This window comes from Guyanagaster necrorhizus (genome assembly GCF_019112545.1).
Source record: "Guyanagaster necrorhizus MCA 3950 unplaced genomic scaffold BT62scaffold_15, whole genome shotgun sequence".
NCBI classification, from domain to species: domain Eukaryota; kingdom Fungi; phylum Basidiomycota; class Agaricomycetes; order Agaricales; family Physalacriaceae; genus Guyanagaster; species Guyanagaster necrorhizus.
In genome coordinates, this window is record NW_025064894.1 from 377,698 (window position 1) to 405,565 (window position 27,868).

The 27,868-nt window shown below is 47.6% G+C and overlaps 11 protein-coding genes across 11 annotated transcripts; 4 read left to right on the forward strand and 7 right to left on the reverse strand.

Annotated features, from left to right (window-relative positions):
- Window positions 1–8,151: 8,151 nt before the first annotated feature.
- BT62DRAFT_933115 (uncharacterized protein) lies at window positions 8,152–9,590 on the reverse strand. The gene is made up of 4 exons (XM_043186489.1): window positions 9,352–9,590; window positions 8,661–9,307; window positions 8,625–8,639; window positions 8,152–8,568 (listed from the first exon to the last, which is right to left on the reverse strand). Exons 1-4 carry the CDS (start codon window positions 9,503–9,505, stop codon window positions 8,350–8,352), a joined length of 1,035 nt encoding a protein of 344 aa, XP_043038778.1. The 5' UTR covers window positions 9,506–9,590; the 3' UTR covers window positions 8,152–8,349.
- Window positions 9,591–10,443: 853 nt separating this feature from the next.
- Window positions 10,444–11,733, reverse strand: BT62DRAFT_933118 (uncharacterized protein). The gene is made up of 2 exons (XM_043186490.1): window positions 11,429–11,733; window positions 10,444–11,372 (listed from the first exon to the last, which is right to left on the reverse strand). The coding sequence occupies exons 1-2, from the start codon at window positions 11,629–11,631 to the stop codon at window positions 10,736–10,738; spliced, it is 840 nt and encodes a 279-aa protein (XP_043038779.1). The 5' UTR covers window positions 11,632–11,733; the 3' UTR covers window positions 10,444–10,735.
- An 858-nt stretch (window positions 11,734–12,591) lies between these two features.
- On the forward strand, window positions 12,592–13,760 carry BT62DRAFT_1006983 (uncharacterized protein; the record flags this gene model as incomplete). Its single annotated transcript, XM_043177289.1, has 5 exons — window positions 12,592–12,711; window positions 12,748–12,881; window positions 13,307–13,445; window positions 13,500–13,556; window positions 13,641–13,760. 5 exons carry the CDS (start codon window positions 12,592–12,594, stop codon window positions 13,758–13,760), a joined length of 570 nt encoding a protein of 189 aa, XP_043038780.1.
- Window positions 13,761–14,219: 459 nt separating this feature from the next.
- Window positions 14,220–16,163, reverse strand: BT62DRAFT_897651 (cytochrome P450; the record flags this gene model as incomplete). The annotated part of the gene is made up of 11 exons (XM_043183308.1): window positions 14,220–14,388; window positions 14,443–14,579; window positions 14,633–14,739; window positions 14,792–14,969; window positions 15,019–15,138; window positions 15,194–15,320; window positions 15,372–15,468; window positions 15,527–15,610; window positions 15,660–15,810; window positions 15,857–15,988; window positions 16,038–16,163. 11 exons carry the CDS (start codon window positions 16,161–16,163, stop codon window positions 14,220–14,222), a joined length of 1,428 nt encoding a protein of 475 aa, XP_043038781.1.
- A 651-nt stretch (window positions 16,164–16,814) lies between these two features.
- Window positions 16,815–19,326, reverse strand: BT62DRAFT_1026018 (esterase 1). Its single transcript, XM_043178293.1, has 12 exons — window positions 19,207–19,326; window positions 19,022–19,168; window positions 18,871–18,968; window positions 18,742–18,820; window positions 18,524–18,694; window positions 18,387–18,473; window positions 18,015–18,336; window positions 17,748–17,963; window positions 17,574–17,696; window positions 17,372–17,521; window positions 17,288–17,322; window positions 16,815–17,235 (listed from the first exon to the last, which is right to left on the reverse strand). Exons 1-12 carry the CDS (start codon window positions 19,312–19,314, stop codon window positions 17,131–17,133), a joined length of 1,641 nt encoding a protein of 546 aa, XP_043038782.1. The 5' UTR covers window positions 19,315–19,326; the 3' UTR covers window positions 16,815–17,130.
- A 657-nt stretch (window positions 19,327–19,983) lies between these two features.
- BT62DRAFT_933122 (GroES-like protein) lies at window positions 19,984–20,696 on the forward strand. The gene is made up of 2 exons (XM_043186491.1): window positions 19,984–20,169; window positions 20,221–20,696. The coding sequence occupies exons 1-2, from the start codon at window positions 20,139–20,141 to the stop codon at window positions 20,655–20,657; spliced, it is 468 nt and encodes a 155-aa protein (XP_043038783.1). The 5' UTR covers window positions 19,984–20,138; the 3' UTR covers window positions 20,658–20,696.
- A 737-nt stretch (window positions 20,697–21,433) lies between these two features.
- On the forward strand, window positions 21,434–22,612 carry BT62DRAFT_933123 (uncharacterized protein). Its single transcript, XM_043186492.1, has 3 exons — window positions 21,434–21,800; window positions 21,853–22,057; window positions 22,121–22,612. Exons 1-3 carry the CDS (start codon window positions 21,714–21,716, stop codon window positions 22,429–22,431), a joined length of 603 nt encoding a protein of 200 aa, XP_043038784.1. The 5' UTR covers window positions 21,434–21,713; the 3' UTR covers window positions 22,432–22,612.
- BT62DRAFT_950895 (phosphoglycerate mutase-like protein) lies at window positions 22,611–24,251 on the reverse strand. Its single transcript, XM_043188160.1, has 3 exons — window positions 23,558–24,251; window positions 23,208–23,500; window positions 22,611–23,156 (listed from the first exon to the last, which is right to left on the reverse strand). Exons 1-3 carry the CDS (start codon window positions 24,151–24,153, stop codon window positions 22,687–22,689), a joined length of 1,359 nt encoding a protein of 452 aa, XP_043038785.1. The 5' UTR covers window positions 24,154–24,251; the 3' UTR covers window positions 22,611–22,686.
- On the forward strand, window positions 24,244–24,973 carry BT62DRAFT_1006990 (uncharacterized protein; the record flags this gene model as incomplete). The annotated part of the gene is made up of 6 exons (XM_043177290.1): window positions 24,244–24,385; window positions 24,445–24,524; window positions 24,566–24,646; window positions 24,703–24,793; window positions 24,847–24,920; window positions 24,959–24,973. 6 exons carry the CDS (start codon window positions 24,244–24,246, stop codon window positions 24,971–24,973), a joined length of 483 nt encoding a protein of 160 aa, XP_043038786.1.
- A 309-nt stretch (window positions 24,974–25,282) lies between these two features.
- Window positions 25,283–25,969, reverse strand: BT62DRAFT_1076977 (uncharacterized protein; the record flags this gene model as incomplete). Its single annotated transcript, XM_043179263.1, has 3 exons — window positions 25,563–25,969; window positions 25,451–25,505; window positions 25,283–25,404 (listed from the first exon to the last, which is right to left on the reverse strand). Exons 1-3 carry the CDS (start codon window positions 25,860–25,862, stop codon window positions 25,283–25,285), a joined length of 477 nt encoding a protein of 158 aa, XP_043038787.1. The 5' UTR covers window positions 25,863–25,969.
- Window positions 25,970–26,016: 47 nt separating this feature from the next.
- On the reverse strand, window positions 26,017–27,584 carry BT62DRAFT_1076978 (acetoin reductase family protein). Its single transcript, XM_043179264.1, has 9 exons — window positions 27,291–27,584; window positions 27,189–27,237; window positions 27,085–27,138; window positions 26,941–27,036; window positions 26,833–26,889; window positions 26,704–26,772; window positions 26,482–26,647; window positions 26,405–26,425; window positions 26,017–26,345 (listed from the first exon to the last, which is right to left on the reverse strand). Exons 1-8 carry the CDS (start codon window positions 27,552–27,554, stop codon window positions 26,407–26,409), a joined length of 774 nt encoding a protein of 257 aa, XP_043038788.1. The 5' UTR covers window positions 27,555–27,584; the 3' UTR covers window positions 26,017–26,345; window positions 26,405–26,406.
- Window positions 27,585–27,868: the final 284 nt, after the last annotated feature.

Sequence of the window (27,868 nt, forward strand, 5' to 3'; positions counted from 1 at the left end):
GCACATTCTACGACCATAACCAGGGCCAGGATTATATAAGCTATCATCATATATTCTGTATTTATATTTGCCTAGGTCTGTTGGAGATAGTGGTGATGGTGATGGTGACGGAGTTAGGTCTGAGAGAGATCCATTAAATGGTGAGCCAGGAGGAGTCATAACATCATGGGGAAGGTGTTATGATTTTTCTTATTTTTCCTCTATTTTCTTTTCTTTTTCCTCGGAAGTGACCCCTATCTTTGCTTAGTCAGAGCACTTACCAGCACTTATGACTGTGGAAACGCTTAGCTCAGCAACCCAAGTCGGTCATTCTCCTGTCGCACTGCTGTGTGCTGTAAAGAGAGAGACAATGCTCTTTTTATCTTCAAATTGCAGTGCACGACTACAGCTCTGCAGCAAGACAACAGCTTTTTGTGGAGAGCCTGGCAACGGTAGGGGAAACAGCACACAGCAAGACAACAGCTTTTGTGAACAGTTATTTATAGTACAATAACAGAACAGTATATAAGTAGTTTAGTTCTTGCTGTAACACCCCAGTCTCGAACTAAAGTTTATATGCCACCATCTTAACTCGAGCTCAACTAATTCAAAAAGAGCCTTGTCCACACAAAACTGTTGGCACACAAAGTGAGCTCAGTCAGTCTAACCTGAAGTGCGAGGTTCTGAACTGTTTATCATGTGTCAATGATCATGTGAGATTTGGGTCTAACAATTAGTTCGAGACTCTCAGCATCCCTTTCTCAAGCCCAATTGTGCTGAGAAACTGAATGCCCATTATGCTTAATCCCTCAAACCCAAACTTCACCTATAAGTTTTTCAAACTCTTCTTGGCTATCATTGGAATTCTGGTCAGTCTGTTGGTGCTCATACAGCTGTGCCATGGACACCAATCGATTCTCATCTGGTCTATCTGTCATTATCATGAATTTCAACATATTCACATTATCCTACGAAATGCTATATCGGACCTTCCTCTTCACGACATCTCTGCTTCCACTCGACCTTCGATGTCCCAACAGCCCCACCAGCCAGAAGGAGTCAACCCTGAAGACGCCTCTGCAAGAACGTCTTCAGAGCACCCTGTGAAAGAAGAGGAACAATTCCAGCAGCATATATACCCACCTTGACCCCCGCTGGCAGTTGTTCAAGACCCAGAGAACCCTTGGGCAACAGGGTTCCAACAACCTAGGTCTAACGTCACCATCCCTTCCCCTCATCATAGCACCCGAGCAACAAGGATGCCAACTCCTGTCTCTGGCACTGGCATTGGGCACCATGCTAGAGACTCCTTGGACAGCTCACGAATAGCTCGAGGGACCAGTGATAGAGGCTGAGAATCCTATCATACAGCATCAGTACAAGGGAGAAGCACTGATGACAGGACAGAGATCAACTGGCTGGAACAATGACCTATCAGAAACTTTGCCGAAGATTTCATCAATCAAACAAGAACTGACAATGAGATCTACAGGGAGAACGACCTCTTCGGGAGGTATCTCCAAGCATGGGAGGAGGAACAGCAGAGGAGAGAGGCCAGAAGTACCGACACCACTTTGGTCGATACCAGCACCCTCGACTCTCGACTCCAACAGCCTATGCCCCCCTACATGGAGTCTGACCCATGGGAGATGCCTGCCGACAGAGTCATCCATGGCAACAACGAGGAGCTCAATGCCGATGAGCTCAACGATGGCCACCCACTATCATATGGGACAGATACTATTGCAGACACCGACAATATCCCGAACCATGGAAATGGAATATCAGCGAGTCAGAGATCGATTGGAGGGGACAGCCAGCACATTGACCCCACAGGAGACCTTAAAAGATTTCTTGATGGACCGGTCGCTGCCCTCTTTCTTCAACCCTGATTTTACCGAAACTTCCATCGATATAGCTGAGCAGTGGCGGTGAACACAGTAGGGGGAGAGGCCAAGCAGCAGCAATAACAGTCTGGGCAGGAGTCTTCTCCTTGCTCTGGACCAGAAGACGCTGGATCCAGCACCCAGTCCCAGCCTTGCCAAACCAACAATTTACGACCTGGCCGACATTTCTCTCCTCGGGGTGGAAATGCTGGACCAGGACAGCGATGCAGACGGCGAGAAGGGAGATTCAATCAGGGGGGTCGGGGACTCTCCCTTTGAATCAGGAGGAAGTTTTGAAGGACAAGTAGCAGAAGAGATGATAAGGAGAGGAGCGCATGAAGTGCGCACATAGGAGTCTATTCGGCTGTACCAGGAGCAGGTAGCCGAATTACAGGGAGACAACCTTCGGATAAGGTTGTCTCTGGGTCAAAGGTATGCTTTTGCTGATAAAGTCGAGCAAGAGGAAATTTTACAATATGCGGCCACAGAACAGGCCATTTTTGAATTTAATCAACGATTTTTGCATTACCAGATGAGACCAACGCAACCAAGAGATGGCAAAAGAATGGCAGTCAAGCCATGGACACCGAATGTATCACCTGTAAAATCAGCATTCACAGCACCATCAATTCCGATGGCACTATCTCGGCCCTCACATAACACTCACGCCACCCCCAGCACAGCATCTCAGCTTAGGAAGAACCGATCCCAGGCAATTCAGCAACATCCAGAGCCGAGAAAGTTGCTGCCGGCACCACAGTCAGTTGCCGAACAACCACCACCATACACAGAAAGCAGTAGCATGATTGAAGGATGGGCGCAACTGCCTGATAGCAGGAACCCTACTCCTATAACTACCGCTACATGGACACCTGACTCAGACCCACACATTCATGAAACTTACAAACAACAGATGAAGGAACACAAGCTGGCCGGAAAAACGACCACAGAGTACTTCACAGAACTAGAACAACTGGGCAAACTTGCTGGAATATCGGATGACATCACTGATACCAGATACATGATCAAATGTATCAAGGAAGGACTACCACCTATTTATCTCATGACAATCTTAGATAAGGAACAGCATATCCTGATAGGTTACGATGAATAGAAGGGCCAAACCATCAGGATATACAAAGAACGACAATGACAGAGGGCTGAGGCGATTGCCTTAGCATATGGTCATGGGATACAAGAACTGATGTCCATCGACCCCACCACAGTGGATATCAAAAAAAAAAAAAAAACATCAATATTCCCAGAAAGGGGAAAAGATGTTGCAACCACACCCAAAAGGTCACATGGCATGAACCTGTGACCAGAATACAGTGTAGTCAAATGAACACCAGACAACATGACCACTATGCTTAAAATCATACACACATGGATAAACTGATAATTGCCGAATACTGCATATATGGTAAATTACAAACCACTCTTTGAACAAGACGAACATTGTTCAAACCGATGGGACTCACAGCATTGGGACAAACAGGCACCAACCCTAATAAGGAAACACCAATGATGCCTCAAGAATTTCCTACCCAGAATCCTGACTGGCAACAATCACGAACACTACTGAGGTGGCCAGGCCACTGAATGTATAGGACCAATAAAGGAGAGGAAGTGACGATCATCAGTTGGATGGATCAACTTCTTCTGATGACCTATCTGGAACAACAGAAGACACAATTACCTGAAAATTCCCCATGGAGTTGGAAAATTTTGAACATGCGGCATTCAAACATGGAATGACCAAGAATATTATCTTGTCTATACCAAGTCAGGATGGAGAAACTGACTCCAGGGGAGTCAGCACTCTCAGAGAACAACATGACAGAATAAATGCTGACATGTTGAAGGCATTCAAAGACACATTCCTTGCCATAATAATCGCACTCACTGAGCAGCAACATTATCTCATTGGAGCAAATCATAGGGATGCCGAAAACAGGGAGAAAATGGCAAGGGAAGTCATACCCTCTAACCAGAATGTTTTCATGGTAGGACCATGGAAACAAGATATGTAAATGTATCAAGAACACCACTACGGATCCAACAAACTGGATCAAAAGGCGCCTCTAACACTCAATCATGAGGCAAGGGCACAAAAAGAAAATTGCCACATGGCGTGATGATGCTACTGCCAGACGTGCCAGTGTAGCAAGAACCTGACAGACCCATATCTCAACCTTCCCAAAAGCAACACCTATGATACAATCATAGTCACTTGCAACTGCTTCTCGAAGGCCATCAGAGATATCATAAACAATCTTTCTGAAAGTAACGGCCATGACACTACTATCATCATCATCGATCGCTTCTCGAAGACGATCATTCCGATCGCATGTTCAGTAGAATCCACAGCACAACAGGTAAAAAACTATTTTTTGTGAATTACGGATGACACCCACCAGTTGCACAAATGAAACAACAAAATTACCATGGGACATACAATGAAAAGCAATATGTCTCATGCACACAATGGATCCACAGGCAGCCTGCAATCTATTGAAAGTCATGACATGACGATGACCAAAGGCATCCAAAAACCGATCAATGTCTTTATGAATCTGCAAAACCTATGAATGAGTCCAGCAGATCAGCCACCTCCTTCCGAAGGGGGGGACCTACTCTAACTTAATCATCAGGATGATGGTCTTAAGGAGGGGGTAATGTTACAATTTTTCCAATTTTTCCTCTATTTTCTTTTCTTTTTCTTTGGAAGTGACCTCTATCTTTGCTTAGTCAGGGCACTTACCAGTGCTTATGACTGTGGGAATGCTTAGCTCAGCAACCCAAGTCGGTCATTCTCCTGTCACACTGCTGTGTGCTGTAAAGAGAGAGACAATGCTCTTTTTGTCTTCAAATTGCAGTGCATAACTACAGCTCCACAGCAAGACAACAGCTTTTTGTGGAGAGCCTAGCAACAGTAGGGGAAACAGCACACAGCAAGACAACAGCTTTTGTGAACAGTTATTTATAGTACAATAACAGAACAGTATATTAGTTTAGTTCTCGCTGTAACACCTCAGTCTCGAACTAAAGTTTATATGCCACTATCTTAACTCGAGCTCAACTAATTCAAAAAGAGCCTTGTCCACACAAAACCATCGGCACACAAAGTGAACTCAGTCAGTCTAATCCGAAGTGCGAGGTTCTGAACTGTTTATCACATGTCAATGGTCACGTGGGATTTGGGTCTAACAGAAGGAGTGATACTGGAGGTGATGAGCTTAGAGAAGGTGAGGGATTTGGTGCTGAAGGATTTTCTGGAGGTGGAAGATCATCATTGTTAAGATCTCTCCTTTGATCAGGCAGCATAGGAGAATCTGACAGATTTGAGAGTGGAGAAAATAGGTCACTGAAAAGGTTGATAAGAGTTTTTGTATTTCCTGAGAACACTCACTCATCAAAAATGACGTGGCTTGATATAATGAACTTCTTAGTTGCAGGGTTCCAGCACTTCCATGCCTTTTGTACTTGATAGATATCCAATAAATATGCATTTGGTGGTGCATGGCTGAAGACCTTGTCGCTTGTTCTTTTTGATATGGACATAGGCTAAGCAGCCAAAGACATGTAAGTTAGAGACATCAGGTTTCTTCTTGTGCCAGCCAGTATATGGTGTTGTTTTAGGAAGTGGTGCTGTAGAGCAATGGTTATGCATATATATGAATGCAAGCACTGCTAGTCCCCAGAAAGAGAGAGAAAGACGAGCTTCATAGAGCATAGTAATAGCTCCTTCAGCAATATCACGATTTGCACATTCTGCAATTCCATTTTGATGAGGCTTATCAGGCTCAGTATGGCATCTTGATATCTCTTCTTCTATGCATAACTGATCAAATTCATGACCTATATACTCTCCTCTACCATCGTCTTGCTCCTCTAAGATCTTCAGACCATGAAAGTTTTCAGCATAGGCTTTGTAGCATTTAAATTCAGCCAGAGCATTGCTCTTGTGCTTTAGCAAGGCAACAGCTCAAAAACGCAGAGCACCACATATAAAAGTGATCCAGTAGCAATAACCTTCTGGTGTAGTGACTAGCATAGGTCCCTTAAGATCAGAAAATACAATTGTGAGAGAGTGTGTTGGAAGAAGTGAGGGACCTCGAGGAATATTATGTTGTCTGTGCTTGCCCATAAGGCAAGATTCGCAAATTGGATTGAGATTAGATTGCATATTGTTTATCTTCATATTTAAGACAAGCTGATTCTCATACATGTTCTGGATAATGTTTATGCTTCTGTGACAGGTTTGTCGATACCATAGGGTCAAGTCAAGTGGACAGATGCTTGCAGTACTTGAGGTTACTGGCCTTATAGTGCAAGTGGTACTGTTAAGATATCCAATGTTGTTATCATTGACAGTAGCTGAGAAATGAAGTGCTTTGTCTTGAAAGAACTGGACTGATGACCCGGCTATATTGATCTCATATCCTTTATGACATGTAAGATGGAAGGGTGAAAGCAAGTTATTCCAAAGATCAGGTACATGCAGTACATCCTGAAACTCGACAGCTTCACAGACCTCTCTATTCTTCTCTTTTGGCTTAAATACAACTGTCCTCATGCCCGCTGAATAGATGATTGAATTGTTCACTAACCAAATCGGAACCACATGTAGTGTCCAGACATGAAACCAGTCTCGATGATGGCTCATGTGAGATGAAGTGTCTGTGTCCATATTCCAGTTAGATAATGCTGGGGACAAGAGATCAATACTCGCTTGGCTGGCAGTCTCTTCTGCAATGTTTGACTTCTCTGTCTTTGCCTCTTCTGCCTTCTTGCCCGATTTTGTATTCTGACATTCTTAGACACGCTGTATAGCTCGCTCCTTGGCTTTCTTTTTGCTGAAACACTCCTCCTCAGTATGTCCAGAGTTGATGCACCAGCTGCAGATGATATTGGATGATGCCACATGAGTGGCTTGGACTCTGACAGCGCTTGCTTTGAATGATGTTGCTGAAGTGGTGTCATGAGAGTGGCACTGCATCTCTTCGGTGTGGAAGGTGGCAACGAGTTTGTCGAGACTGAGAGAATGGAGGAGAAGGACTGATGACACAAAATTGTCATAATCAGATGGGAGGGCATGGATGAGAGTCATGAATTGAAGCTCTTCATCGAGTTGATTGATGGTGAACTTTTCAGGGCGGAGTGCTTTGATGTCTTGTATAGCTTGTGAGACACATCCAACGAGAGTAGAGAGAGACTCTTCATCATCCTTCCGAATGCTGAATAAGGCATTGTAGGCATTGAAACGGGTGCCCAGTTTTTGCTGTTGGTGAATGTCTTTCAGTTTCAACCACATAGCTGTGGGCTTACCCATGAGGAGACTGATATGAGTGCACTGTGATTCATCAATGCAAAGCCAGAGGTATCCTGCTGCAGATGAATGAGCTTGAAGGTAAGCTTTTGTCTCCTTCTTTTCAAGCTTTGTGGGTTCACTGGGATTGGCTTGCTCTGGTGGCTCTTCAGTGCCATCGAAGTGGCCAAATAGCCCCTTGATGCACATGTAGATCTTGAACGAAGGTGCAAAGTGGTTCCAGTTGCCAGCATGGAGGTTGGGAAAACCATGTTTGATGGTGTTGATGACGTCTGAGTCATTCATTGTGGTGTGGAAAAAAAAGAGACCATTGGGGTTAGAGAGTGTGTGTAGGCCTGTGATGGGTGGATGCGACTTCTGAATGGATAGTGATGTCCCTTAGGAAAGTGAGCGAGACTTCGATGTCTAGTGAATGGTTCATGAGAGGGAACGAAAAAATTGCTTGGCTTAGTAAGGCACAGGGCCCATAACCTGTTGAGAGCAGGTTGCATAGCGCAGCAGGGAAAGCCAGGTCTGGAGTCAAAAGTCAAAAGCTAGTAAGCGTTGACTTTCGACCTCCAGTATTGGTAGCTATGATTATGTAAGGTAAGAGCGACATGGAGGGTGTGCTACTTCAACACAGATATTATTTGACCCAGTTAATGAGCCGGGAATTCCTTTAAATAATGGTGAACCCAACAGATTTTGCTCTGGTCAAAATTTCATCTCTGACCAGCGTGAGTTAGCGTCAGATCTTCTTCCATTAGTCGTGCGCTGTTGTTGCTCTTACGAAAAAGATAAATGATACGTTGGATATTGAAGCACGCGGAGAGTCGAAGCAAAATTTGATTTTGACGACTCAGGCGAGGAAGGGAACGATACCTGCCCTGGAACAGTAGCCGAAAGAATTATACGGATCAAGCCTGACAGAGCGGTGGACCTGAATGCGGTCATCCAATGAAACAAAAAGTCGCATGACTCTCAAAAGAAATATTATCATATTTAGCAGCGGTCATCAAAACAAAAAAAAACACGGCATAAAACTACATTATCGCAGAAGCATCGGAAGCAGATAGCTAGCAGTGAAAGCAGGGGGCGTAGGTAGTATTACATAGCACGGTGGAAAGATAGGAAGAACGAAAACGATGGGGAGGAAGGAGAAACAAGAAGAATCTACTGTGTATAGGACCTATTACCAGAAGGGGACTGATATTTCGCCAACGTCGCTCGAAGCTGATTGACCTCTGCCTCTGCCTGTTGACGAGCTGCCCGTTCTTGCTGGCGGGCTACCTCTGCCCGTTGGTAGGCTTCCTCTGTCTGTTGGCGGGCCACCCGTTCTTGCTGAAGGGCTTCCTCTGCCCGTGTACGGGCCCTCTCTGGAGCAAGAAGCGCCTGACAAGCATATCAGAAAAATCTGTCCGTCTAAAGAACGATAATCAAAAGCTCACGTCTCGCAACTCAGCCTACTCCTGGTCCGCGATAACTTTTGCTTCTTCCCACTGCAGCTTGACCGTCCCCGGCGCCCTCCATTCGTTCACTTCATCGCCTCTCCCAAGGACCATGCCCAGCGCCAACTCAGGATTCTTGCCCTGTAATGGAACATACTTTGTCGGTGTTATATGTGATGCTGCCTCCAAATCAAGAACCTTCCAAATAGTGTATGCAAACCAGTAGCACTGCGCAAAGATGAGGTGGTACTCTACAGTGTTCGTCGAGGTGGTCTGGAGGAGGAGGAGAAAGTGCTCGAGGGTGACACGTCTTTGCGCCTGCCTGAAGTCCATCGTCATAAGGCAATGGTACGGGCATCCACCCTGCACCTCCAGGGCTTCGTCGATGCTGCGCAAGATGACCACTCTGTCGAATGCATCAATAGGATACCACTTGCTGAAATTCTTGACTTTAGCGCCGAAGCGATGAAGACGGTTCGGGGTATCCCAGTGATCATCAGTGGTAGCCGAGGAAGAGGCGGTAGAGGAATTGGACTGTGAGGCATTCGATGTAGGTGAATCGTTCAACCTATCTACCATGAGGAACCCGCTCCGCCTAGCTCCCGAAGATTCCTTCACGGTCACAACAAGGTACTCGTGCTGAGACACATTATGGGATGAGCAACATTTACGGTACCCGATTTCTTCGACATGATATTACCGAGGCCTCGCCGGAGGAAGTCGTTACGGTTCTTAAGGGCGCTGAGAAGGAGCGTAGCGCTCGTCGCCCCCCGCTGAGGCTCGGTTGCAAAGATACACATGTCGTCGGAAGGGCCAGGGGACGGCATGATGAAGGAAAGGACGGTAGAGAACAGCTGGGTGAGCCACTGGAAGGGCATCATCTTTTTCTGTCGTCTTTAAAGAAAATGCGGAGGCAGGAGATGGCGGTCGACATTAGCATTAGGTTCAGTTCCCACGATTGCCCTTACCTAGCGATGGACGTTCCGTTCAATACTTTACATTCCGCTTATTTTTCAGTAACAACCCTTAGTACCGCAAAGGGAAGGCTTGAACAGATACCTTGGTTTCTGCTGAAAAATTGGGCGCCTAGTGTGAAGGGTATTCAATCGATGTACTCGTTCCCTACGTTTGCTTCGTTGCCGACACGCCCTTGCTGTTCTCGACCGCCTCGTTGATATCTTGCTGTATCCCACTATTCTCAAAAAAGAAAAATTCAAGGTGATATGTATCTAAGCGCCCACAAAAGGCTGCAATTACTTTGAATGCTGCAACGGCACGGCAGCAACGATGCAGGGAACGGTTGCTGTCATTCACAGCTGTGTTCTCTTGACCTTCTCATTCTTCGGAAAGAATTGGGGATGCGTCCATCTGTAAATTCAGAGTCCGTTCCTCAGCCTGTGCAAGATTTCCGTTCTGAAAAATGGAACGACGAACAATGCGTACTTGCATGAAGGAAATGCTGCGGTGGACTATGCCAACTATGATGTAATCAGAGACCATCACCACCACCATAATGCCCTTCCAGTAAGCATTCTGATAAACACGTCTTTATCCCTTACTCACATCTTCGCGGTAGCTTTCAAGGACCAAAGATCACGCGTTTGTCCTCGACCACGCTCACTGCAGCCGGTCTGATAACTTCTATCCGTAGATACACAGAAGCGTAGAACAATCATTCCCGGGCAAGTGCAATCCATACTACAAAGAAGGCCGTGTCAAGGCTGACCCGTGTATCAGCTTCCTCTACGTGATCTTTGTCCATTTCAGGCCTCATTTCTCCGTGCAACTGAGACGTCATGTACATATCAGCTGAACAACCATCAATTTGTTGTGCCATAAGGAGGGAGAAGTCGACGTCTTGCTTTGGTCTATACGGATTTACACAGATTATACGCATGAAAAGGGTGAAAAAAAATGCAAGGCTATATATAGAAGATGTTCGAGAAACTGTATACGGCTACATCGATGTTCGACTCAAATCAAGTCCTACAAAAAATAATACAGTAACGATACTAGAAATATGGGGTTGGTGGAATAATGCAAGGGTATTAGTAACAATATTTTGGATACAAACGCGCCCAGGAAAATTAAAGGCATAACGTGGTGCGAAATTAATTCGCGTTCCTAGCGGCAATGGTAAGCGCGCCAATCACAATTCTCCAAGCAAGGTCAACAGCGTCCCACAAATCTGTGCTGTAGATGCCGAGAGCGATCATATCCTGCCAGAGCTCCTTAACATGCACAGCATGCGTAGTGAGCTTCTGCAAGTCCCCCTGCTCCTGGGAGCAAAGGTAGGCCGACAGTTGCATGCATGTCCCCATGGCGTCCAGAGTATCGAGGACCGTCTCGTGTGAGATGGATTGGAAGAAACCTGTTGGGACTGGGAGGAGCGATCTGAAGACAGGCTCGAGGCGGTGGGTGTACATGAAGTTGTGTATGATGCCGAATGCTTGCGGCGAAGGGAGGGCGAAGGGAAGAACAGGGAGCTTGACCAGCGATTGACCGGCTTGTGAATGAGCAGGTGGGATCGCTGGGAGATGCGCGCAGTGCGACGCGAGGACGAGAGCATGTATAGGAAATACCATACAATGCTCTGAGGGAATCTTAGAAGACGAGATAGCCAACACATGGGTGGGGAACGCGCGCGACGGCGAGCGAATGGGGACGGATAACACGCCCGGAAGATGGCTTTTCGACAGAATGGTGGGGAGATGGGAGGGCGCCAAAGCAGATATCCCTGCTAGCATTCTGTACATAACTGTCAGCGAGGAAAAAACGGGCCGACAACGCGGTAATAAACGTACTGTGGTGCTTCGGAGCGCAAATTCCTTCGGATATAGTCGGGGGGAACGCCAGCGAGCTCAGGAGACACAGCCTCGATAGCGCTGGCAGAGACTTCGGAATAACGGGGGCGGGCCAAAGTCGCAGGGAGCTGAACGGAGCTGCAATGCTGACGTTGCTGAGGAAGCGTGCTGAATGGAGTTGGATACGACGCGACTTGGAACATAATTTTCAAGGGAGGTTGAGGATGATAGGATAGGATGGGAAAGGGGGAGTGCTGTAAAGAGGGATAGCGCGCTTGCCAACAGTTAAATACGGCCTCCCACATACCAAATATCCAGAATAGAACAATGATCGTGATCAGATTTTTTCTTTGGTTTCCTTTTCGGGCGTGCAACAATCGGATCTCCAAATCGGGAACATGGACAAAGTCTACGTTCGCGTTGCCATTGCCAATAGCCTCCTATTGGCGTCCTGCTTTGGTCATCCTTGTATCCCTTTGGCTCAAACAAGGTCGTCAGTATACGTTACAGACCGGAGCTCTCGCAGACGCAAATTTTCTCAACACGCGATATTTTCTCCATCAAGGGCCCCTTCGGACGTAAAATTGCTTGTCGAGAGGTAGTAGGAACCGCTGCATTGGGCGTTGATTAACTGATCAAGGGACATACGTAAAGACTCCGCAGCCCTCTTTAGGCTCTCGTGGTTGAAAACCGTATTTCTGCTCTTTGTTCCATGGATAGCAAGTCCCACAAACACCTTTATTACTGGGGTTATCGTCCACTTTGGCGTTTCTTTTCCTTGTTGCTAACCAACCTCCTGGGAAAAAAAGAACAGTCATAGCTATGACAATGTCGCCATACGAGTCACCATCAAGCAGGAGAACTCATGTCACGCTCTGCTATAGCGCCAATCAGCTGATGCACGAGGCCGGTCTGGCGTAGCAGCACCTTCCGTCTGCAATATACTAAGGTATTGTCTATACGATCACCTCCGGCTGGAAACTTGCCTTGAGGCTAACTCTATCACGGCATGGCATACAACCACCCATAACAATACACAATGTTCGCTCACCTGGGAACGAAATTTTGCAGTCAACCTGGAACTTCCACTTCTCCGGTCCTTCGTGTCAGTCTAGGTTCGACTGGGAGTCACATCATTCAATTGAATCATCTATCACGCCGATATGCACCTCAAAGTACCGAGAGACCTGCGACACACAGACTGGGGATATTACCATTTGCGCCTCTTGAAACTCTCCATTGCCTACCATTTACCGTATAACTCTCCCCGTCCACTGGTGTCTGTCAGTTTTTCCAAGGAAACTGATTTCTCTCATCAGGTCCCATTTCCTGGCTCTAAGCGCCCTTGCTTTCCCTTCACAGCAACCCAGAAGGGAATGCATTCGGAGCTGTACGGCATTCTCGTATCTCGGCTATGCATCCTCCTCCATTCCAGGGATGCATTCACACCTCCGTAAGTCGAAGTCATCATTCGGACCATCTTTAGGATGCTGTTCCTTTACACAGCTGCTTCACAGCCGCGGCCCGTTGCTATCTCTGTTGTGTACATACCCATGCTGTGTAAGAAAGGAACCCCGCTCAAAGACCACCTGCAACAATTCAACTGAGGGGAGAAATCCGTATTCTGCTCATGGTCATATATGATACCACGCGTAAACGTGGAAGCATTCGAGTCAGCGAATGTTTGTTGCGTTCCCGCCGCCGAACGAACGCTACATCCTCCCGCCGGACCCTCCTAATGAAGCGGAACCACTGACCTGGACCCTGTAGTCGGTACCGAAACAATTTAGCAGAGGGCACACTTCAATAAACCTGTTACTGGCGCGAATGTACTGGGCATAAATTGGAAGGACGAGGACGCTGAACCGACCGGTCCAGCGTCAATTCGAAGAATATTATTCATTTTGCAATAATTGCACCTTCAATCAATTGTCATACCGTTTTCCCCGCACGACTCTTCCCTCTAGTACGAAATGGAGAGATAGAGCAACCCCTGCATGGAACGGATCTGTTTCATGTACGCATTCGCGAATCTCTACCGGCGCCAGCGCGACTGACCATGACAGATTAGGTTCAACGTAGACTTCGTGCATCCCGGGACCGAACGATGTATCCTTGCGATTTCCATGTTCGTCGCTTTCTTTTTTTTGTCGCGTGGTCATCCATGCTTTATGACCGCTCCGGGTACGCATTCCATTTCACCGGTCTTTAGGCGAGTGGTGCGCTTCGACTAGCATGTGGACTGCGAGTCGGCACAATGCTCTGTGCACATGTCAATGAAGACGAATTTTTCCTTGGAACATTACGGGGTCGGCGGCTCGATTACGAGTAAGCGTCGTCCACAATGCTTGGTCGTGAACCCTCCTGAACGTCAAACCATCACAGGTCTCCAAAAATGATCACCTCTACAATTTTGCCGGCCGCCTCACGGGGCATACCATGTCCTGGGTCAAGACTGGCAGGCGGAAGCAACGGAGGGACAAAATACCGAGTTGTTTTCTTTTCTTTTAGGTTGAAAGTGAGCTGGGGTGCTAGGATTTAGCGAGAATGATGGGTCCATCTTGGGACGTCAGGTCTTTCTTTGTATTCCCATTTTTCGGACTTGGGGAGCTGAAAGCATAGTTGGTGTTCGACAAACACATCGCTATGGTAGACGATTGATAAGAGAATCGTACGAGATAAATATATAGATACATAGATGCTAGATGCTAGATTCACATCACTATTTAAATAAGACACTTTGGGCACTGCCTCAACTCAACCGTATCGAAAAATACTTTGATCTTTACCTTCACGGGGTACATACGCGCTTCCTGAACAATACCTTACCGCTCTCATTTGGCCTTTGAGCATCGGAAAACCAGATAGGTTCAGGGAACTTGTCCATCTTCACGTCAAAGTTCAAGAGAACGTGGGACATGAGAGCCTTCAACTCGTTAACAGCGAAAAAACGGCCTGGGCTGGAAACAAACGTCGACCTGAGAACTATCAGAGAGCTTGACCATAGTACACACCATGCTGGCCGCCCATGGCCAAAGAAAACGAAATCCAGACTCGGTGTGGCCATACGGTGGCGGATACCTTCGCCTTCTTGTTGTCTCATTTCAGAGAACCTCCACGGCTTGAATTCCAATGGGTCTTCATAGTTCTCCTGCACAGGAAACTGATGAGAAGGACTGCTATGACAGTAAAGCTCGCACGCACTTCGTCTGTATGTGTGGACAAAGCGGCCACAACGATTTGATACCCAGCGGGAACTACTGTCCCGTCCGAAAATACAAAGTCCTTCCGAGTCGTACGTTGCATCCCGACTATGCTCAATGGTCAGAAAATATTAATGTAACAAATAGAAAGACGACTCACAGACACCCATGGTCCCATACACTCTCTGAGCTTCCTTCACAAAGCTGTCGAGCTGATTCATCTTTCCCATTGCAGCTTTCGTACATCCTTCCTCTCTGATGACAGATTCAATCTCGTTTCGAAGAGTTTCAGCATATTCAGGATGCGCAGCCAATGCGTACAGGGCAGTAGTAAACGTCTATAGGGGCCCAATCAGCTGTTGCTCTTGGATGTGTAATTCGACATACCATAGACGTCGTATGGATGGCTGCCGTATTCAAAGAGAGCACCCTAGTACTTAGATCTTTTACTGTACGCCTTCTTTCATCACCATGAGTTATGTCGAGCAGCCACGAGAGGAGATCATTCTGCCGTTGTGTGAGACAAAAACTGAATGAAATTATGTTTATCAAACTTCCTTACTGGTTTTCCCGGCCAATGTCTGCCATGGACATCCTCCTGGTGCAGTCGCTCCCGAATGGTTTGGCCAAGTAATTTTTCTGCCTTGGCTACAGCTCGCCTGCGAGGAGTGAAGATAGCACTCCCGATTCTAAATCATATACAGTGACGGTCTGAACAGTACTGAACTAGAATAACTTACATCTTCAGGACCGTAGGGAGAATGTTAATAATACGAGCGAAAGTAAAGATTTCAATGGTGTAGTTGATATTGAGTTTAATATAATCGCGGTTCCGGCCTCAAGAACGTGTTTGTATCAACAAGGATCAAGAGTCGACACGGAAGAGGACACTCACAGAGAGGCAGCCCGATAAACATCCGGTTGCTAGCTCTGCATACAATTTGCAAAATAGTTTCGTATGCAGGTATCTCAATCCAGTCTGCAGTAACGTTCATCTGAGTAGCCGAAAACACGGTAAATCTTCGCACCTTCAGTAATCGGTATATTGTCTCTGAAAGCCGCTTTAATCTCATCCTGAACGTCCGCAAAGCAAGTACCAATGTTGCGGGTCAAGGCGCCTCGTACAACATCCAAGTGGTAAGGGTCAATCCTGATGTAGCGGCCAAAAGTATAGTCCATCTGGTTGTCGTAAACCTCGCCATAGAACTCGCAAACAAGACAGAACACTCACGTCTTCACTCATGACTATGGAAGCCAGTTCTTCCACTGACGCCTTTCGAAGGTCATTAATCTTCTCTGCTCCGCTAACCACAACCGTCCATCTATCGAGCAAGGGTACTTTGAACACTGATCCATACTGTTCACAATGAGTCAATTCGCAGATTGAGAGCAGAGCCGATACAGACCATTCTATGACCCTCTTCGATGATTTCCTTTGCGTGGAAAACGAACTGGAAAGCGTCTATCCATGACCCGATGATACCAGATGACCCGACCGTAGGAATTGACTTCAACTGAGACGATGTCAGCATGTACCGGGACGAAATTCGCGTAACAACTTACCTTCTCTCTAGAGATTAAGGCCTTTCGAAGTTGGAGCGCAAGCAGAAACACGGTGGCTACACCGAGACTGCGCAACACTAAGGTTTGGTCGACTTGTCGCGCGAGATCGAGGTATACTTCGAGGAGCATTTGTTGTATCAGACAAAAAAATAAGAAGGTTGAGACATTTATAAATAAGTGTACGATTCAAGTATTCCGTCCGTGCTTAGTAATTTTGATTTGTAGCGGTTCCCGCAATTCGTTCTGATTCTCAGGGCGATAGACGGACCGGCTTCCCTGTCTTTTGTGTGCGAGTCTACTTGTGCCACTTAAGAGGGACCGTCCCATTGTTGGACGAATTCAGGAATCGACCAAAAGAGCATCGTGATAGCACAACCTACCGATTGACAAGGCAGCTTTAAAGGTTTTAGGGAAAGCCAGGTATTTGAATAGATCAACTCTAGTCCTCGTCTCCGGCAGTATCTGTTACCCTCCTTGGATGTGACACACACACATCTCTTTCTGACAGATGTCTAACGTCGGTTGCAAACATCGAGCCCAATGATCTTAACTTTCTCTGCAATATCAATACACCGTGGGTATGCCAAAGCAGTTGAGACAGAACGCACATGGTTCTTTACCCCGTACATCGGTGCTTCTTCCCAAACCGACGTCGTGACCACCCTTTCCTATATCAAGTCCATGTTTGGCGTCAACACCGAATCACGTCTCGAATCTTGGGTGCATCAGCGTCCGTGTGATGATCGAGTATACCTTCGGAGAAGTCTCGTGTCCCTTCAACAACTCTTATATCTGTCTTCAGCGGGCACTCGCGGAGAGAGTCCAAAAATGTTCATGTGATTCTCTTTCTTAGTCAACACCACTCAGCAATAAAGCCAAGAAGATATACGCTTGGATTTGAACGAAAAGATACAGAGATCGTATAGAGACACTGGCTTACCGGCGAAAAGCGACAGCGTTATCTCTTAGGAACTCAATTTGTTCCTTCCGATAATTATCCGGAATGACGGTCGTATTACCACCATGCAATTGTAAGAGCACCTGGGGCCACGATCAGCGAGAGAAAACAACCCGACGAATGGTTCTAACATACCTCGTTGTCCGGTGTGTACTGTGGCCAGTTGGGACCTGACAATTGATCAATAAGCATTCAACTGACAGCATGAGAATCACTCACGAGATATTCCCAAGCCATCGTTGAGATCCAAGCTCGTAGCAAATGAAACCCAATAGTCGACCATCATTTCGCCCAACAAGATCGACGAAGCGGGCTCCGTGGAGGAGTTCAATTGTCCATAGATAAAGTCTAGTTCCGACGCATGAGGAACTGGCAATCACCTTAGTATAAGTTGGATGGATTCACGAACAATGAGACCTACCTCCCAAGTAAGCCGCGTTCGACGAGACATTCTGCGTGAATTGGTATCCGTAAGCTTTCACGCCTGCTTGTGCAGCGGTCTGTGTCCATGTGCGGCGCTGAGCGTCAAAGGTCAAGTCCCCGCCTAAAATAGACGATTGAGGGAATTATATTGGGTACAAGGAGCGAGGCTAACTCATCGCAGCCACTCTCTTGAAGCCTGAAGGCAATCCAAAAGTTTCATTTCCGGTGCCATACGGCGAGCCCAAGGATGGGTCGTCAGGGTACAGTTCGAGAAGTCGGTCCAGGATATCATCAGAGAGGTAAGGTGGGTAAGGTGAGTAGGTGGCTGTCATGTAATCTTTGATGTCCTCATCGGTGTAGCTGCGATTTGTCGGCAAGAAGAGCGTTCCTAACATGCATCAACATTGAGCTTGGACTGGGTAAAGAGTTCATATCACACCTTCATCTAGGTTCGTGCCTGATATGAAGGGAAGCGTGGCAAACTCGCCCTTTGCCCAAAGACGTGACGGCAGATCGGGTAAAAGACCGAAGGGACCGTCCAATGCAGGATCAAAAGGAAATCCTTCGATGGCCAACGCAAAGGCCTCCACAAGTCCTTGATATATAGCAGACGAATTCGCCGCCTGCAGGCAGTCAAAAGTATTCTGCGTACCAGCGATAGACTCGCAGCCTGGTGTCCCTGCTACAAAGTTCCGCCAGGAAGATTCTCGTGTGGATGCATTATAAGTTACGGGCGAGGACGAAGCGCCAGACTCGAAGATCTAAGCAGTGACTCAGAATAAAAACTTCCGTGAAACCATTGCATGCTTACCGCAGCCCGAGCTAAGTTAGAGATCAAGGAGTTGAGAAAAAGGAGATTTGTCAACATGGCTCCAGCACTTTCTCCGAAAATTGTCACCTATTCAAACTCGCTATCCAAGAGAATCAGCAAATAATGAATTCACGAACCTTGGTTTTGTCGCCACCGAACAAACCAATATTCTCTTGAACCCATTCCAGGGCAGCTAGTTGATCTCTGACTCCGAGGTTGAGCTGTCCTCGGTCGGCAGCCTCCTGTCCTTGAGGGAAACCTAATGGCCCTAACCGATAATTGTAGTTCACATAGACGACAGGAGTACCCTGGAAGCAATTAACCACAAAGACGTAGATGTAACGCGAAACTTTACTCTAGTAACGCTCTGTGCAACGAGATTACTTCCATTGAACGACGACGACGCGCCTTCAAAGAAACCGCCACCATAGGTCCTTCGGCACCATTAGCGCAAAGACCACATGCGCAAAAAACATGATTCTACCAGAACATCACGGGCAATGAGTCCTCAGAAGACACCCCTGTCGGACGAAATACGTTGATAGTCAAACAATCCTCCGACATCGCATCGGTTTCAAGGCCCTGTCATTTCTGCCATCAAGATAAAATCGCAGATATGAAGCAGAAATGCCTACCTCCTGTAAACAGGCTAGTCCAAAATTTTGGGCGTCGAATTCATCGGTATCAATGTCCGTTTTCAATACGGGGCGCTCTAAGCGCAAGGCGCCAACCGGAGGTTCAGCGAATGGAATCCCTGGCCAATGTCTTAGCCTTGAGCATCGCTGCATGGTATGCTGGCTTACCTCCAAAGAAGTCCCACCTGTAGCCCTGTAAGATCTCTTCCAACGAGCTTGGTCTTGCCCAGTTGGACTTCGGGGGCTGAAGCGGCCAAGAGCACACAGTAGAGCATGGCTATCACGATGAGCATGGTTAATGCGACGACAAATGCAGAAGAATACGACCCCCTTATGTATCATGTTGAGTTCAGGGAAGGACGAGAACCCATGACCGTTTGGAAGGATGAGGAAAAGGTATTGTCATGAAGTGCGAAATATCGGGTTTACGCACATGTGTTGCTAGCCAAATGGAAAAAGATTTGTTCGTCCCATGACTCAAGGTCAAGGTTAACGCTATGGGAAATCCGACGCATCAGGCGAAGCGGCGAGTTAGCATCGCCCAAGCACAGGCTTGCAACGCAATGCCCACAGAAAATAAATGCTGAGCTAACACCTTTGCATATCATCTTTCGCCCCCGTATCGAAGAAATAAGTGTTGAGCATTGGGGGACGATGCAAAGCGTCGAAGCCAATCCGAGATCCCCGAAATAGCCTCAACCGCCATAAACTGGAGGAAAGGGCGCCCATAAACTCCTGATCCCAAAGCCTTGCTTATGAAGAAGTTCAAATTGGTGGGGTACTGCAACAACATTCATAATCTTCCGCCGAGCAGGTCGGCCAAGTGAAGAACTTCCCGTAGTTCAGAATCCGGGGATGAGTGGGGTGCAAGTGGTACTTCTTCCGTTTCAGGATAAGTCAAGGTCATGTGATACGATTTTTCCACCCCGGATTGGCTTCTCTCTGGGCGAAGAAGACGGTCCCAAGTTCCGACCTCATTGTATTCGGAAAGCATCGGGGATAACAACTGCGACCTTTCGCAGACCATGTCGAATTGATATAAATTCCTGACCTTGAATTATGTCCCAGGATTATCACAAAACTACCATGGCATCGATTTTTACAACTTGACTCTACAATGGCTAGCATCCCCCAGACCTACAAAGCAGGTGCGTAGCCTACTTTTTTACTTACTCATTAAACCACTAATAATTCTGTAGTTCAATGCCCTAAACCTGGCTCTCCTTGGGAGGTCGTAACTTGTTCCATCCGCGACCCCGGACCCAACGAGATTCTCATCCGTGTTCACGCATCTGGTATCTGTAACTCGGATCATTTTGTGAAAAACGGCTCATGGCCTGGCCTACAATACCCTAGAGTTCCAGGACATGAAGTTGTTGGACGGATCGCAGGAATCGGGTCAGACATCAAGGCGAAGGATGGTGACTCTGGGCGCTTCAAACTCAACGGCTTGGCAGGCATCGGCTGGAACGGCGGATTTTGTAATCGTCGCGACAATTGCCGCCAGGGCGAGTTCTGGACATGTAAGCATGCCGCCTACACTGGATTTAGTCATGATGGAGGCTACGCCGAGTACGTGTACGAGGGTGTGATGAAGAATACAGCGAGGTTCAGGAATGTTGTTGTCTTCCTTTAGATGAGTGCTGTAGTGGTGAATGCTATCCCAACCTATCCCGTACTCTTGAACGGAAAAATCCCGCAGTTCCTGACCCTCTTCATCACTGTTCGCATATGTCCACTCATCGAGACACCCTATAGCGGTCTTATGACCGCAGCACTCTTGGCTCAGTAAGGGACATCACCTGTATTCTGGACAAGTCCGTTGCATATCGGTAGAGCAGATACTTTACAGTCTCGGATATTGGTGCCTTTCCAACAGATTGATCTCGTCGACAAGGTCACTCCTCCCAAGAAAGAGAGTCACTATTCATCTTCTGATTTCTGTTATTATCATGATATGCCTGAGCAGCTATCATTTTTGTTGCTTGATATTGTCATTCATGTACTATAGATCTCCATACCGCTATTCAAACATGCATACGTAAAGTTCGTAGACATCTTCGTGGTGGCGCCTAGATTTCGAAAGTTTGACAGGGATCTCATTCGTTATGATATATGACATACAAGGGTGTCTTCGGATTGCGCGCTGAGACTAGAGTCCTGGATGCCCAAATTCTTTTTGCTTGGAAACTTGTCACCCTTCGCGAAACCAGCTTTCCTCAGTTCATACGACGAGACAACGCTCTTATAGCTCTGCGAACGTCCGCCTAAGTACAGCGTCCTTGACGCGCCATTCTGCTTGTCGGAAGGCTTCTGCTGAGCAGGGTGTACGAAGGTATGCCAAACGTTCCACAAAGAATAAAATAACAATAATAATAAATTGAAAGATCACTAGCACTTGGCGTGGGAAGGCTTAAACTCTTATCTTCCACCACCACGACAATACCGACTCCGGCGCTCCTGGTCATTTATTCATTCTCCCTAAGAAATGATAGGTTCATGCTGCTCTTCAAACGCGACCAGTTTGCAGATATCAGTCCTATGTCGCGCCTTGGATAGCCTGATTATAGCTGATTTTCCTTGGGTGCCTTTCTTTTCTCGGCACACATCTTCTCTATCCTGGTCCATGTCAACACTGACTCTGACGGGGTTTCCTTTGGATACTCGAATGGAATATGACTAAGTTCCCTCCATGGATTACGATATCAAGGCGGCAGTGAAGGAGGACCACGCCAACAGCAACATATCCCTCAAACTTGTCTGGGTCATCACTGGAACTGTACGTTTAGTCATGAACCAGCCTTCTAATGCTAACAGTCGTATCGGTGTAGGGCCGGTATCGGACGAGGCCTTGCTCTTGCAGCCCTTGTGCAAGGAAAAAAGGTCATCGCAACAGCTTAAGCTTAATCTATCTATCTATCAGTTACTTAGTTAATCTCAAAGATAAGGGTCCAGAGATGCTTGGACTGGACAGTGGGGTTAATGTGCTGGTGAACAATGCGGGACACATCTTGGCTGGACATTGGAGGAGAACACGTGTGTTCCAGTTTGTTTGCTATTTATCTTCATCACTGATGCGAGCGATGTGGTCCCGAAAAGACCTTCGTTCAGTTCAAGTAAGCAGTCTGCATCTCGGTGTGGCTCTTACAAGCTTCTTTGGTGCTCCAAATGTCGCCCGTGTATTCCTACCTCACGTGCCCGATGAACTGGTCCAATTGTGTGCGTGGGCACTCCAAAGAGGGGTATGCAAGGCATGCTGGATGTTGTTTGCGGAAAGGGTGTTGCAAAGAAAAGAGTTTCCCAGGTTGCTCAGTTCAGACTGCTTCGGAGCTGTGCAGATGCAGTTGGAGGATCATCTGAAGCTTCAGTTTGAGTGGGACACCGTTTCGGAGAGCACCGATTGTTCATAATGAACAGCAACATGGAGAAAGGCAAACCTTTAGTCAAGCCGTCCACATAATACGGCAATCGGCAGTAGATGCAAGATAATGAATTCCTCGTGACGATCATGACGATTGTATATGATAAATGTGCGTAAAGAGGTAACCAGACCAGAGCTAGTCCTTATACAAGTAATTGTTTACAGTCCAGAATCCATTGTCGACACCGTCACTTTAGACGAACCTAACAGTGCCAAGGTTTTTCTCTGCCACTTGGAGGGTCGTCTATGGAAAGTACAAGTCAGTATGCGACGAAGAGGTCATGAAGTGTGCAGGTCCTACACCACTGCCGCACGAACCGTACCCGTACACATTGCAAGGACTCACCTCTTCACCCGCGAGCTTGACACCCCTCTTTTTGTTTGCCTTCCATTTATACGAAAAGCCAAGCGCAAGCAAGGCAAAGATGAACACGCCCAGAGCCAAGAGCGCGTTGACGTTCAAGTTTTCCGTGGAAAAGACAGACGTGGAAGCGGAGTTGGCGGTGCAGACCTCCCTCCACTGACGGTTATTCGAGATTACAACGTCCTGTGTCTTGTAGATGAACTCTGTGAGCGGGATATCCCCTCTGTGGCCGAAGACATGCACGGTCTGGGCGGGGTGCGAGCCGTTGGTGAACTTGAAGCGGAGGAAATCGCGTGTATCGGGGGGCGCACCGCGGATGAGCTCGATCATCAAACTAGAGGCAGGGTCCGCTGTGGATTGGCTTGGTCAACAAGTTGCGACTCGAGGGCGAAGTAACTCACGGATAGCCTTCAGTTCTGGGAACGTCTCAACGATGTCGGTCGCGTGGAAGAGGGAGATGAAGGGGTGGTAGGATGACTCGATGAGGAGGAACTGCAACGGGTCTCCGTCGAAGGCGATGCGCTCGAGAGAAGCAATGATGGTATGCAAAAGAGTGCGAGCAGCGATGTTGCCGATACCGCTGATGTGGGCGTCGGAGAACACTGCATCTTCATGGAAGTTGGCGAGAGCACGGGCAGTGTTAATGAGTGTCGGAGGAAGGCGGTAGGCGTACGTTCGGTTGTATGTGAGTTGGGTTTGCATGAAGTCGTAGATATTCCACTAACCCGTCGATCGTGTTAGCGTGCGTCAGACATGCCGGGAACTAGGGAAACTTACAATGTTCACCAAGCTTCGCTCGCGACCAAAGACGTAGTCCTTGACCGTGTCAAAGAACCCTACGGTGGCGGCTTCCGTTTCCTTGGCTTTGAACTCGTCAGACTCGTAGACGTGCGCGATGTGCTTGAGGAACGCGGGGCAGGACGTCCATGGCTCGAGAGACCTGTCGTTTCCTGGCTCTACAGTCTCCACGGGTACATACTGGTACCCTCCAAGCGGCGCGGTGACGACGCTCTCGTTAGCGAGAACGATGGAATTGCGCAGAGTGGGTGGGAAGAGACCTTGGAGAACCGCGATGGTAGAGTCAAAGACCGGGTCGCCTTCTCCGCCGGCTTTGGCCCGAACTTTGATCTGTTTGGGATTAGCGAGGTCGGGGTTAAGTCCGGTGATGTAAGAGGGGGACGACGGATTGAGGTAGGTTGACCTAAGGTAGGAACCGAGCTGGTGGGACTGGACAGCGCCTAGAGGAGTGAGGTGCGTCGAGGAGGATAAATAGGTGAATGGGTCTTGGACGTAACCAAGCCTGTCGCCGTTGCGGGCAAGAACGATGACTCCGATGACGTTAGGCATTTTGGACAGGAATTTTTTCTAGGGAACACGAGGCTTTCCAAGGACTGGAATGCTGTATGGGGGGCCAGGAGGCCACCTTTATAAGTGAGCATGACCGTGTGGACTTGGCGTTTGACGAGTGTCCGCAACAAGGGGCGTGCACTCCGTGCATTGTTCATTCAAAATTCCTATTTCCCCTGTCACGTCGTACGCCTTACTCTATGCAACGTGCTTAATGACTATCGACACGCTCGTTGATGGCTCGTGAACGTATTTCTTCGTCATGAGAATTCTCACTTTTCTTCTATGCAGCATCGGAGGCGACAGCCGGCTTGTTAGCTGCAAACGTTCATGAAGTAGGCGTGTACACCATCTGTCGATGGCTTTTCTCCGTCACATTGGCCAAACTTTGGAAGCTCAAACGCCACTATAGAAGCCGCGTGTTCAAGATGTGATTGTGCTTGAGGACTCGTTACGGGTTCTTGGACAACGGTCTAGGACGATTCTTCACGAAGTCAATGAACAGTGAAGGGGTTTAGACTGTGATTTTGCTTCTAGGGCGCGGCATAGATTAGGAACTGGCGGCGTTCTCATCCTCGCGTTGACCACGATGTCCGGTTTGAAATGGAAGCCAACAGCCGGCCAATGACAAGTTACATAAGTAAGGACTGCACTAGCTACGCCGTCTCGACTAAGCTGACGATATTTTTTTAGATGCCAATACTTCTAAGTGCAACTTACAAGCCACAGTCACGCGGCACCCATTTTTGCGTAATAACGACTCGAAAGTAAGTTTACATTGTCGACTCCTGAAACGAGATCCCAGCACATTTTGACTTAAGGCGCGTGGTTTGCAACGCATCTATACATCATGGTGCAAGATTTGCGTCCATCTAGGTCTCCTGATTTGGGCTCTAAACATACACATCAGGCTTCTCACCACTGTATGTATTTCTGTCCAGGCCTTCTAGACTTTTTTATGAACATCAAAACGGATGTTGCGACCTTCAGTCAACTTTCGAAGGAGGCCGACGTTGCATCTCCTAGCTTCAAAATTATCTGCCGATGACAAGGAGTAGAACAAACTCTCAGGAAATCGTCTTGGACCGTGTGTGCAATACAGCCTTTAGATGACGCATGTATATCATTGTCATTCGTAATTTCGTGACCCCACCAGTAGCCGGGGCAATCCGGAAAGTATGGTCTTCTTAGAGTTCTGTCGGGATAAACCGAGGAATGAATCATGGCGAAGGTTATTGAACAATATGGAGTCTATCGATGAGGTTCTCAGGAAGATAATTTAATATCTGGACGATACCTTCAGCCGGTCCACGATGAAGAGGGCAGTAGTAGTTTGTTATGAGTGAAGCGGACTGGAAATTGAGTTTCACCATATATAAGCTCAAACGGCCTCACCAAGTTTCAAATACCCGAATTTTGCGTAATCCGCTCTCGAAGTTCATTATGAAGTACGTCCCCGTGCTTGACGGCGAGCATACTGTATGCAAATTGTATGTACTCTGGGACTTTTCGTTTCGATGAAGCGCTGACTTTGATGAATTCCAGACTTCAAAGGTCCACATGGATGGTCGAGTAGGAACAATGAGACGCTGTGTGCTACGGTTGATTAGTATTAGCGATTTTTTGTGACTCCCTTTCGCCAGAAGAGTATCGAGATGATCAGGCCGAAAGCGTGTATTAGAGCGTGATTGCAACGGTGAGAGGCCCATGCTGGACAAATGCTGGTAACGCGGCTGCTCTTCAATCTCGAGGAACTCCGAGCATCAAAGTCTGGTCGACTTCTTCGGAAAGGAAATCGCCCTCCGGAAGGTAGTTGTTCGTCAATTTGATACAGTCCATATCATGATATTGATTGCAGACTCTGTGTTAACGTCCTCCGGAGTCCATATAAAGTCTCAGCGACGCGATACCGAAGTCTCGGGTAGGGAAATAAGGCCGATCTTTTTCACCATCAAATAAGAGCTGAAGCTGAAGACCGACATAGTACTTGTGTCGACTATTATTTACCACAAGATAATGGTATACGTCGCCGAGATCGAACTACCGAGGGACCGACCCAGCCTTCCAGCACACTGAAGCATAAAGTTATACATCGCTCGCATTCGTTGGAGTCCTTAAACCTTCTGGAAGACGCTTGCCACAGACTGAGTAGAGTCGTCAGCGAATCATTATTGCTAACATTTGGAACGGAGCTGGTCAGTGACATTAGGGTTACTACAGGGTCCTTCAGGAAGAAGCAGACAGAACTCACTGTCAACTATAAGAGTCTGCCCTAAGGCGTACGTTAATGGCTCATGTGTGACAGCGACAATTAGAGCATGAAAGTACCTGCCTGTTACGATGGCGGCCTCTTCTGAAGCCAAAAATGAGACAACGCGAGCGACCTCTTCAGGTTGAGCGACTCTTCCGAAAGACATTTGAGCTTTCATTATCTCGACGTATGCTCCAGGACCTGCATGTAGTAAATCTGCAAGTCGAGCATCCATTTGTAGAACTAGGTCAAAAGTGTTGGCCCTTCGTTCAGAGTTCTTCGTTGGACAGGGCACGCACGGAGAGGTGTATCTGTCACACCGGGTGCGTATCCATTGACTGTGATACCATATTTTGCCCACTCACAGGCTGAGCGGGAAGAAGGTTAGAACAATCAGAGCGCATGAATAATAAACGACGTCGATGTACCAGCAATCTGGGTTAGGCCTCGTATGGCAACCTTGTTGGTACCAAGAGTGTTACGGTCTTTAAAACGTCAGTCGTGTTGGTACAGACACCAGGTCAAACCAAGCTCACTTGGTTTCTCGAGTAGAGAGCATGTGCCGATGATTCTACCTCCTCTGTTTTGCTTGATCATGGCCTTCGCGGCCGTTTTGTAGCATATCAACGTGCCTAGTTTATGTAGGTGTGGTGGAAAGGACAAAATGAATGAAGTCTCACTCTTGATATTGGGGCCGAAAACGAGTCCCCCACTCCTCGATAGATGCTGTGAATCGAGCCGGAAGTCAGTTTACAATGGAGTTAGTTCAATGCTAGCGGCTTACTATCCAGGATAGTGCGAGAACTTTGCGCAGCGACACCGTCATTCGCAACCTGATTAAGTTTAGCGTGCATACAGATACGTGGCGTAGTGGCGCTCAACATACCATTATATCGAGGGACCCAAAACGCGCCACAGCTTCAGCAACAAGATCTTCCATGTCTTTCTCTATCGATATATCAGCCGTAACTGCAATCGCAGTGTGACCAGTTCGGGTTATGTCAGAGACCAAGAGATCGAGAAGTGACTTCTGAGCCGCCAAGTCGCTGACTACAACCTGACAGCCATCGATGGACAAGCGTAGTGCAATCGCTTTGCCAACACCTTGGGCCGCCCCTGTGATTATAGCAGTCCTCTGAGCAGCAGACATGAAGGATAGTCAAGGACAGGTCGATATAGCTCTATATGCCCCCCCCCCCACCCCCCCGGAGCGCCCACCAACGCCGGCGCACAGAGCGTTTCCATGAGGTCTGATGGAGTAGGTGAGAATGTGGACACACGCCCCTACAGTTCGCCTGAGGTGATAAGGCGCGAACACTATTCCACTTCCGTTGGTCACAAGGGAGGCCAGCAAAAATTTCATATCGGGCATATTTTTCACGAAGAAATCGGGCCGGCTCAGAAATCGAAGAAATCAGAACTTGGTTCTAATTGAACCGTGTTGGATTTCGGTAGCGGGCAGTT

What these genes read in the sequence shown, in the direction of transcription:
- BT62DRAFT_1026018 (XM_043178293.1), bottom strand. Translation starts at nt 19,314, where the DNA reads ATGCTCATCGTGATAGCCATGCTCTACTGTGTGCTCTTGGCCGCTTCA. An exon ending in TCGGTGGCGACAAAACCAAG is followed by an intron (nt 18,474 to 18,523) that starts GTTCGTGAATTC and finishes GAGTTTGAATAG; the next exon opens with GTGACAATTTTCGGAGAAAG. An exon ending in AGGCACGAACCTAGATGAAG is followed by an intron (nt 17,964 to 18,014) that starts GTGTGATATGAA and finishes GATGCATGTTAG; the next exon opens with GAACGCTCTTCTTGCCGACA.
- BT62DRAFT_1076978 (XM_043179264.1), bottom strand. Translation starts at nt 27,554, where the DNA reads ATGTCTGCTGCTCAGAGGACTGCTATAATCACAGGGGCGGCCCAAGGT. An exon ending in TTCTCGCACTATCCTGGATA is followed by an intron (nt 27,139 to 27,188) that starts GTAAGCCGCTAG and finishes ACTTCCGGCTCG; the next exon opens with ATTCACAGCATCTATCGAGG. An exon ending in TGTGACAGATACACCTCTCC is followed by an intron (nt 26,648 to 26,703) that starts GTGCGTGCCCTG and finishes CTTTTGACCTAG; the next exon opens with TTCTACAAATGGATGCTCGA.
- BT62DRAFT_933115 (XM_043186489.1), bottom strand. Translation starts at nt 9,505, where the DNA reads ATGATGCCCTTCCAGTGGCTCACCCAGCTGTTCTCTACCGTCCTTTCC. An exon ending in TCTCAGCGCCCTTAAGAACC is followed by an intron (nt 9,308 to 9,351) that starts GTAACGACTTCC and finishes ATCATGTCGAAG; the next exon opens with AAATCGGGTACCGTAAATGT.
- BT62DRAFT_933118 (XM_043186490.1), bottom strand. Translation starts at nt 11,631, where the DNA reads ATGTTCCAAGTCGCGTCGTATCCAACTCCATTCAGCACGCTTCCTCAG. An exon ending in TTGCGCTCCGAAGCACCACA is followed by an intron (nt 11,373 to 11,428) that starts GTACGTTTATTA and finishes AGTTATGTACAG; the next exon opens with AATGCTAGCAGGGATATCTG.
- BT62DRAFT_933122 (XM_043186491.1), top strand. Translation starts at nt 20,139, where the DNA reads ATGGCTAGCATCCCCCAGACCTACAAAGCAG. An exon ending in CCCCCAGACCTACAAAGCAG is followed by an intron (nt 20,170 to 20,220) that starts GTGCGTAGCCTA and finishes ATAATTCTGTAG; the next exon opens with TTCAATGCCCTAAACCTGGC.
- BT62DRAFT_950895 (XM_043188160.1), bottom strand. Translation starts at nt 24,153, where the DNA reads ATGCCTAACGTCATCGGAGTCATCGTTCTTGCCCGCAACGGCGACAGG. An exon ending in TTCCCTAGTTCCCGGCATGT is followed by an intron (nt 23,501 to 23,557) that starts CTGACGCACGCT and finishes CTTCATGCAAAC; the next exon opens with CCAACTCACATACAACCGAA. An exon ending in CCCAGAACTGAAGGCTATCC is followed by an intron (nt 23,157 to 23,207) that starts GTGAGTTACTTC and finishes GCCAATCCACAG; the next exon opens with CGGACCCTGCCTCTAGTTTG.
- BT62DRAFT_933123 (XM_043186492.1), top strand. Translation starts at nt 21,714, where the DNA reads ATGGATTACGATATCAAGGCGGCAGTGAAGGAGGACCACGCCAACAGC. An exon ending in TCTGGGTCATCACTGGAACT is followed by an intron (nt 21,801 to 21,852) that starts GTACGTTTAGTC and finishes GTATCGGTGTAG; the next exon opens with GGCCGGTATCGGACGAGGCC. An exon ending in TGGACATTGGAGGAGAACAC is followed by an intron (nt 22,058 to 22,120) that starts GTGTGTTCCAGT and finishes GGTCCCGAAAAG; the next exon opens with ACCTTCGTTCAGTTCAAGTA.